The sequence below is a fragment of the Larus michahellis genome, chromosome 3 (assembly GCF_964199755.1).
Source record: "Larus michahellis chromosome 3, bLarMic1.1, whole genome shotgun sequence".
Lineage (NCBI taxonomy): Eukaryota > Metazoa > Chordata > Aves > Charadriiformes > Laridae > Larus > Larus michahellis.
The window spans coordinates 30,252,270-30,261,679 of record NC_133898.1 but is presented as its reverse complement, the minus strand read 5'-3'; the positions used below and the strand labels follow the sequence as shown (position 1 = coordinate 30,261,679).

At 40.8% G+C, this 9,410-nt stretch overlaps 1 protein-coding gene across 2 annotated transcripts; it reads right to left on the bottom strand.

Moving 5' to 3' along the window:
• Window positions 1-504: 504 nt before the first annotated feature.
• NEK2 (NIMA related kinase 2) lies at window positions 505-8,991 on the bottom strand. 2 transcript variants are annotated; one of them, XM_074579492.1, is made up of 9 exons: window positions 8,800-8,991; window positions 8,392-8,609; window positions 6,995-7,232; window positions 6,307-6,389; window positions 5,933-6,059; window positions 4,905-5,124; window positions 3,853-3,907; window positions 3,700-3,770; window positions 505-975 (listed from the first exon to the last, which is right to left on the bottom strand). In XM_074579492.1, the coding sequence occupies exons 1-9, from the start codon at window positions 8,893-8,895 to the stop codon at window positions 755-757; spliced, it is 1,329 nt and encodes a 442-aa protein (XP_074435593.1). In that variant the 5' UTR covers window positions 8,896-8,991; the 3' UTR covers window positions 505-754. The 2 variants fall into 2 exon arrangements, with proteins under 2 accessions (XP_074435593.1, XP_074435594.1); XM_074579493.1 differs by having other exon boundaries at window positions 642-975; window positions 8,824-8,915.
• Window positions 8,992-9,410: the final 419 nt, after the last annotated feature.

Sequence of the window (9,410 nt, the reverse complement as noted above, 5' to 3'; positions counted from 1 at the left end):
CAGGAGCTGAGGGACAAGCCATTCAGCTGCCCAGACAGAAAGGAGGATAAACTCAGCAATTATGCTGCACTGACCCATCCTGCTCATTAGTCAAAGACATTCAACTGAAGTAGCCTGCTTTGATAGGTTACCTACATGGTAGGAAGAGACAGCATAAAATCTCTGAGCAATCTGATCTAGTTAAAGATGTCCCTGCTTACTGCAGGGGGGTTGGACTAGATGACCTTTAAAGGTCCCTTCCAACCCAACACATTCTATGATTCTTTTGATAGCTAAAAAATATTTACAAATGCAGACAAAAAGCCACTGTTTTTCCACATATACAAAATATCAACACTTCTTCTATCAAACACTGTACATTACATACAGCGTCATTTTAACCTACGGACTGTAAATCTCTGTACATTTTTCATCTGAAAAGTTTTTCACACCAGATTTAAAATAACCTGTTTTACAATGTTCACTCTTTATATTTTCATAAGAGTAATGTATGATAAACCGAAAGAGGACCAAAATATTTTTTCTTTAATAATACAGTTAATTCAGTTTGTTTGATTTGGTATCAAAACTGCCTGTTTTCATAATATAATCTCTTATGCCTTTATCATGAACGACCTATCATAGACCAAGAGTTTGTATAACAATTGTTAAAATAAATTGTCAGTAGGTTCCAGCTTAAAAGAGGGAGGTACAAGTATCTTCCCATACATTTAATCAACTTCTAAAAGTTAAATACTTTACATCCGTTACAGTTTCAGCGCATGCCCAAGATTTGTCTGCTCTTTAGTTGATAGTTTTTTTCCAGTTCAGACAGTGCTTGAGCCCGTAGATTTGCAGCATATAGGCGTTTTTTGAGATCAGAGCATTTCCCTTTAGAAAGGGGAAAGTTTTCCAGATTAACAGGAGGAGCATTCTCTTCACTTCCATCAAAGTGTACTTTCTTCTTGGTTGTAGAAAAGGGGAGGACTGCATTATCTTAAGAAATCAAAAGATAAGTACTGAATTAGTGCATCTTTCCGCATTAATTACTCAGGTCTTTTAACCCTGTTACCCATTTTGCTTTCTACCTATGGCTTTAAGTGATCTAATTAAATGCATCTCAGTCCATCGCAACAATTCTTCTTTTCTTATGAGGAAAAATTGAAAACATGGCTTTTAAATGATTGTGGTAAAAGGATATATGCCCTTGTAGTTTCTAGGGTGCACCTCACAACACCTAAGGAAAAATTAGTTGACATAAGGGAAAAGACATGGAGTTTCTTCTGAAGGACAGAAACTATACAATAACATAATCCAGTTCCAGAGGGAAAGGGAGAATTAGGCTCTCAGCTACAGAAAAACCTTGTCTTTTCCTCATAGAAGGGGCAGACCCAGCCTGACCAGTGGTCTTTCTACATTACCCACATTGTTCCAACTCTATCCTTGTATTAAGTCATTAGGGTACAAACTATGCTCTGACTTGATGAATAATGAGTTTAAGTGCATTAAAAATTAAAGAGTTACTTTCACTGCAGCTTTCAGAATGGGAATTTTCATAGTATAGCTATGCTTCAGCTGTATAGAACTGCCACAATCAAAAGGCAGTTAATTTGTTTTGTTTTTAATGTTTAAAACTACCATCAAAAGCTATTAAAACAACCAAGTTGCCTCCCATAAGAACCAACTTCACAAGGCTCAACTTAACATATGATTTTTATTATTTTTTAATTTTTTTAATCAAAGGCCTGTCTATCCTAATCTTAATGCTGCTGAAGCCTTAATTTTCAATTCATTAGGCTAGAGCAAGGACGCAATAAGCACAAAAACGGGAGAAGGACCAAAGTGCAGAGGCCAGTGCATGTTTCAGTATTTTGTAGTTTCATATCAGTAGGCTGTATCTGTTTTAACATTAAATCCTTCCCTAAGAATCAGAAAATCCCGGCAAAAATAGGGTTGTGTCTAGGACGCTGTCTTAGAAACCAGGATTTTTGGTATTCTATTATACTGTGAAGTGAAGCACACAACTGACTTTGATCTAAGAGGTATGAGATACAATCCAGTTGTGAAAAATACAGTGATATTCGAGCATTCAAATGTAAGTAAGTGATCCTGGTACCATATTGGAGAAATACTCGTAACAGAACAGAGAGAATTTTAGAAACAATATTACAAGAGTACCATGGAATGAAGTGTAAGAGTAGTAAACACTTCGACAAAGTTTAATCAATTGATCTACAGATACTGCAAGATTCAGTCAGTCTCACAGAATGACAGGGGTTGGAAGGCACCTCTGGAGATCATCTAGTCCAACCCCCCTGCCAGAGCAGGGTCACCTACAGCAGGTTGCACCGGAACATGTCCAGGCGGGTTTTGAATGTCTCCAGAGTTGGAGACTCCCCCACCCCTCTGGGCAGCCTGTTCCAGTGCTCTGCCACCCTCAAAGTAAAGAAGTTCCTCCTCATGTTTAGGTGGAACTTCCTATGTGATAACTATATTCACTGTTCTGCATTGTCTGTCTTGAGGTATTAACTACTCAAAGTGGTTCTGTTCATCTTCAAAAATTAATACCCCATTAATGTTAAAATAGCACGTAAAGGGGTAGGAGATGCAGAAGAGAACAAAGGCAAATGCTGAAGCTCATTTACCTTCAGTCATCCAGTATTAGAAGCAGTATCAGAAAGCCCAAGGCAAGTTTATTCTTAATTTTGTATTCTTTGATGTATTAAAGTCAGGCAATATGTTGAGAGACAGGCGGAATTCTCAAAACTGACAGGAATGTTAGAAATAGCTTAAGTACCACTAACTTCTGGTGTGTTCTTTCCTGCTGTGTGAGGCACTTCAGTTTTATTTGTATTAGAGGCATTGACATGCTTGCCTTGCTTTACCTGATCAAAAATAAATGAGAAGATTGTTGCTCCTTGCTCGCATTTCTTTGTTCTAGAGTACTACTTAGCACCCAGCCATTTAATATCCTATCATATTTCAAAATGCATTTAGATATTTGAATCATTTTTACTATTAAAAGATGGGTGCAATGAACAGATGATACCATCTCTTACGATAGCGAGGACTGAACAACCAAGGCCAAACTGAGTGTCAAATACTTACAGGGTAATAATTACTATAAAACAGATTGGACTACAGGTAGTCAGGAAGCATTATAGCACATTCTCAAAGCTGGCTGGGTTTTTTTTTTTATTATTGTTTTTTTTTTTCCCCACTCCAGTGAGTTAACTGGAGCAGTTTGTATTCTTCAGAGCTTATGTGATGCACCAGTCACAGCTGGGTCACTTGCAACAAATATTGTTTCCCACCTTGAAGTTTTTGGAAGGTTGAACTAAAACTGAAGCAATTAGAAGTGCAATTTTATTAAAATTAATTAAGTCAAAGGTCTATAAAGAGACATCCAGTAAAATAAGTACAGCTCTGAGAAAAGTTTGGGTCACAAGTCAGCACTTCCCTTAGCTTACCACAAGAACCTAACTTTTAAAACAGCACAAGACTGCATTGCTGACAGTGGTAAATCGTACTCATGGTTGACTGTCATCAAGTCCTTTCACAAAGTAGAAAATCAAAAGTCTCTTCTGAACCATGCAGAGATAACTGGTGTTTGTATTGATACAATGGAACTAGGTACAGCATGTTGAGCATCAGGGGCGTTCTTCTGGTCATACCAGCCCACATTTATCAGTGCAAGTGGCTCCTTGCATATTTTCATACCTGGACCATCTGCACAAGCTAACATCCTCTGCTGTTTGTAGAGATTGTAGTTCCTCATCAAGTTTTCTGCTCTGTTTGGAAAAGAGAGGTTTAAGCTTTTTGTTGAAAGATTATAGAATTTCTAATCTAGGCAATTATAGGTTAGTAAGATACCTAGCAAGTTTGTCCTCTGCCAGTCTCTCTCGGATACAGAGTTCCCGTTCTCTCTCTGGAAGTAGAAATATGGTAGTATGCAGTGTTAAGATGTAAATGCTAAAGTTAGAGTGATTGTGCATGATGGATTTTCTTGCAGAAAAAGACAGCGGTAATATAGCCTGTCAGATACACCCATATTTCTGCTTCTATGGCTCTAAACAAAGATAACTGCTGTGTAGATACACATTTATCAATGCACTGATAAAGCACTGGACAAGTGCTCTGAAGTGCCAGGAATGCTCCCCCACTCCCACAAACTCTGACATATCTGCAACAATGAAGCTATAGCAGTTTTCTATTCTGCACATTAACTCATGGCACACATGACACCACATATAAATATTTAGATACCAGATGCTCTAACGCAGCTATGACTAAACACCCTATTTACAACAGCAGCAGCTGTTATTCAAGCTCAGAAAATAATGTATATGGTTAAAATCTGTATTATAGAACCTACTGCATATGCAAAGAGGTATTTTATGTGGGCAGGAAATCCCAACACCTGAGCACCAGCCATCTATACAGTTTCACAGGTAAGCTACCTGTAGGGTGCAGCTTTTATAAAAGCAGCAGTTGACAGCTTACTCCAGTATATTTTGCTCCAACACCAGGCTCACCTTACGTTACACATTCATATTGCCAATGTTAACTTACAGAGTAAGTGAAAAGCAACCTACAGTGCAGAACAATATATTTAGACCCTATTTTTCTGTACACTTTCCTAATTGCCACTCATGTTTAATAATCTTCCCAAACCAGACTTCTATATCCAAACTGCCAATTATATCTTAGCAACTTAAAACAAGAACTTAAAAGAAGAAAGCATAGATGAGTAAGCCCAAGCATTCTTGTTTTAGTCTTTAGACAAAATTCTAGTAGTGAATGCAGGACTAAAACATCCTAGTGCATTAAAATGAGGGTTTTGAAAACTGTCTACCGTTCCTTCTTCCACATTCTTTTGAATCAGAATCCCATTGCCACCCCCTTCCCAAAGTGGAATATCATACGCTCCAAACGTCGCTCTCTCTCTTTAATGGCTTGTTCTCGCTCCTGTAATTGTTGTTCCTTCCATTTCAGCTCATTCACTACAGCATCCGAATGCTGCAGCCTTTCTGCATCCCATGATCTCCGGCCTCTTTTGTCAGAATTTTGTCTTTGTTCTTCTGTCACCAAGTCTGCTATCAAGGGGTGCTGCAGAATATCTTCAACAGAAGGTCGGCAATAATCCTAAGGGAAAGGCATTACCCAACAGGTTCCATCTGTAACTAAGAAATATTAAGGCCAGGGATTCCCAAGCAAGACCCACTGCAGGTAGAAACCAGCTGAGGTGCTATACAGTGAAGGAGAAGTCAGAGAAAAATGGAGTTAGGAAGGGGTAGCACAACCAGATGACAAAAGCTGAGGGAGGAGGCTGCTACCAGCCTTCAGCTCCAGAAGGTGCAAGTCTGGCTCTCCCAGCCCAGGCACTCTTTTCAGAGCCAGAATGGGGTGCTGAGCCTACAGAGGCAACTGTCAGTAGGTTCTGGATCTAACACTCTGCATATCTACCTGTCTCTTGATTCCTGAAGCATCCATACCTGTTGGAGACTTGGGTTCTCGTTACAGCTTTATTGTCCCTTGCAGTATTCTTCTTAACACCCCCATGCCAGCCATGGGGGACGAGTTATACATTAGCCATATAAAGCAAAATCCAAAATGAAGACAAAACAAACCCTTCCAACTTCCAAACATAGTGGAACCAGTTTAACTGTGAAGTTATAAGACCTTATTAGGTATGCTGTTAGGAAATTCTGTATAAGCCAATACTGAAACAGTCTTTTTCATCCTGTGAACCTGGCATAACACTTAAGCTGCTGCCTTTATTTAATAGGCTCAAAACACAATTCCTCCCTCCTTCCTCTACTAGTGATATTGCCAGTGACAAGGTAATAGCAACCACTACTTCAGATCAGTTTGTTTCGTATCTGAGAAGAAAAACTCATATTTCAGTACTAGTTCAAATTATAGGTGGAAAAAATAAGTAATTGATTCTTACCTTTACATTCAGCATCTCTTTGAGAAGTTCATTCAACTGCTCTGAGTAACGATATGGTATTCGCCTGAACTTCCCTTCCCTTATCTTTTCTGCCAGCTCCTTTTGGTTGTAAGCTCTAAATGGAGGTCTGAAGAAGAACATTTTTCTTTGATTCTTTCACTAGTTTTACAAGACTTATTTTGATTAAAAAAGTATCAGACTAAGAATAAAGCTGCAATCAAAGGTTTGCCTTGACTACCTAATGTGAAGACCAATACAGAAATAAAAGTCTAGGACTAGTCTCTGAAACCTTTAAGCTTTCATCTATACAAAATGTAATCATACATGCATTAATAGCTACATTTCCACATTCATTACCACACTACTATACTTACGAGAGAGCACATAACTCATACAGGAGACATCCTAGAGACCAGATGTCGGATTTTTCATTGTATGACATGTGGTTCATTTGTTCCTAAAGAAAGAGCACAATCTTAGGATCATTAACTAAAACATTGCTCTACTGTTGCAGGATCATCAGCTACTGTTCAAACCTCAATTAAACAACTACTTACTGGGGTTACTTTTAAGATCCCATCTCAGTTAATCTCCACAGCTACTCTTACTAGCAGTATTTTAGCAAGTTATGGCAGTACTACACTGTAGAAGACTGAAATGTTGCACCAGTCTTCACTAGATACAACTCCATATTTCAGTTAATATTAATCTTTCCCACAAAAAATGCACCATATCAGGGAAATAACTCATTCTTGCTTGTTTCCACTACAAATTAAAATCCTAGCATAAGAGGTAATTAAATAAGCTCTTTACTTAACACTATGAAACATAAAAGCACTCTAGTTTCCCTGTTCCTTTTCAGGAACAATATACTCCAACATGTCTCTAATATTCCAAGAACATATCAAAACTTATACAGTGAAGAACAACTTTAATTAGAAGGCAGTGATGGTGTGGATAAGAAAGGATATGAAAATTACTTCAAAATAACCTTGTCTCCAGAACATATACACTCTATGAAAAAGAGAAAAGAGAAGATAAGGCACAGAAGGGAGGTCTTACCGGAGACATATAATATGGCGTTCCAACAAATGTTTTGGCAAAGCTCGTGTCATGGTGCAATATTCTAGCCAGTCCAAAATCTCCAAGTTTCACGTTCTGCTTGCCATCTAGAAAGACATTTGCTGGTTTTAGGTCACGATGCACAGTCACTGCACCATCACTCCGTCTGTGACATTCCTTCAAGGCCAATGTCAATTGAGTCAGTACTCTGAGAATAAAGCTTTCTTCCAAGTAATGCCTGAAATATGAACAAATTATTTAATAAACGTATTCTCCAAGCATACATAAGTTTAAGTAGTTACTGCCAATCTTAGTTCTGTAACTTTTTTTAATACTACTATTGTAAAACATCACTGAATCAACATCTCTGTAGAACACTAACAGCAACAGGCATCTACATATGCTGTTTTTAAAATGGAAACTTAAAAAAAAAATCACTCCAAATATGTTGAAGACATCTAGACTTCGGTTGCAGACTCCCTTCCTCCCCCAGAGAGTCTAACAAATATGCAGCATTTCTATTACTTACAACACAAATATCAATTTGATGCTTTTGTGATGAGATCTGTCCCTTTGATCACTTATGATAACAGTATCTTATCAGCTGTTTATGACAAGGAACATACAATAATGTCAAGACAGGACTGATTTTTAATATAACCTTCCCTAAGTGAAAACACTGATGTTCAGGGGCAGCTGCAGTACCATTTTAGGTTATTCTCAAAATAACACATGTGGTGTCATGTACTTGTTTAACCTGAGAATGTGAAAATTAATATTATACTTAAGACGTAGTCTACTAAGTCTAAGATTAGACCAAGATAAAGTCTTATCAACTTGGTGTCTCCACAAGCTTTATATGCATACACATAAAGTAGCTTTTAACATCATGTTCAAAATTGCTTTTTCCTTTCATGTATTTTGGTGTTGGAACAACAAATAGGGTACAAGTGGTTTTACTGATGGGCAAGCCAGAAGAACTGACAGATCAAGCTGCCTGTCTGCAAGAACTGACTTGCTGGTTTATGTTTTCAACCCCATGCACAGCATTGCACTCAGAAACCCTTCAACAGCTTCAGCCTCATTAAGTCAGCTCATTTTTTTTTACTATTTCAACATAAACATTAAATTGGTTGGTGCATTCATTAGCACAACTCCCATCAGTGTTGTAATTTTGTACAAAGCCTCAAATATTTTAAAAGAGTTGTTGGATCCAAAGGATTAAGTGTGAAGTTGTCCAGAAGTTATTGAGAAAATATACATTTCACTTGTCTTTTGATTGCCCCAAATACTTCACACCAGGAACTCCAAAATTGCCACAAACAGATTTCACGTGCCTTTGCCCCAAATACTTCACACCAGGAACTCCAAAATTGCCACAAACAGATTTCACGTGCCTTTCTTTTGTGCACCTTGCGATTAAGCTCGCCAGGTCGCCACCATCGCAGTACTCCATCACGATGTACAGGGTCGTGCTGCTTCTGTCGATGATGCGATCGTAATACCGGACGATATTCGGGTGCCTCAGCTCACGAAGCAAATTCACTTCCGAAACAAGCATTTGCTTCTCAGCCTCTGTCATCGATCCATAGTCGAGCTCTTTCCATACCAAGATCTAGGGGCGGGGGGGAAATCACTTTAGGGAGTGACTTATACACAAGCCGGAGCTCTGCTGGGGGAACGGGGGCTTTCACAGCCACTCGGTTATCTCAGAGAGCCGCCAACACCCAGCTCAAACCGACGGCAACGGCACCGCTATGGGCACGCAACCGTCGCCGACCCCACAGCAACCGCCGCCGCCTCACCTTGCCGTCGGCCTTGCGGCGCACCTTGCGGCACCTGCCGTAGGAGCCGGCGCCGATGGTAAGCAGCACCTCGTAGTCGTCGGGACGGCCGGGCATGGCGGCTCCACCGCCACGACCTCCTCAGGGGCAGCGACCTTCGCTACCCCCGGCGCAGGTTTAAACGCACCGCCCCACCCTCCCATTGGCCGGGCTGCGCGGCCTCGCCCGCGCGCCCCGCCTTCCCATTGGCTACGCCGTCGTAAACAGCGCGCTGCCAGCTTGCGGCCGTTAACGGCTGCCGGGCGACGGCGTCGGGGAGCCATCGCGAGAGCTGGGCGGTGCTGCCTCACGCCTCGCCGGGCCGGGGCTGAGAGGGCCACCCCGCGGGCGGGGCTGCCGGCGGGGGCCACCCGGTAGGCCTCTCCGGAGATGGGTAGTCCCTTCCCGGGAAGGCGATTTCCCAGGGTTCGGCGGGTTAGCGGGTGTCCGTCCTTCCCCGCGAGACCGGGTGAGGCACCTAGGCGGCCTCTCGGCGTTCCGCCAGCTCGGTAGCTTGTGGTTTCATTTCGCTCAGGTATTCTGAGGAGAAAAAGCTCTGAAATTGTCGGCAAACGGACTCCTGGGGTTCCCCT

Coding starts and splice junctions, on each gene's coding strand:
- NEK2 (XM_074579492.1), bottom strand. CDS start 8,895: ATGCCCGGCCGTCCCGACGACTACGAGGTGCTGCTTACCATCGGCGCC. Junction 7,233..8,391: donor GCAAGGTGCACAAAAGAAAG/GCACGTGAAATC, acceptor TTCATATTTCAG/GCATTACTTGGAAGAAAGCT. Junction 5,125..5,932: donor AAGAGATGCTGAATGTAAAG/GTAAGAATCAAT, acceptor CCTTTCCCTTAG/GATTATTGCCGACCTTCTGT.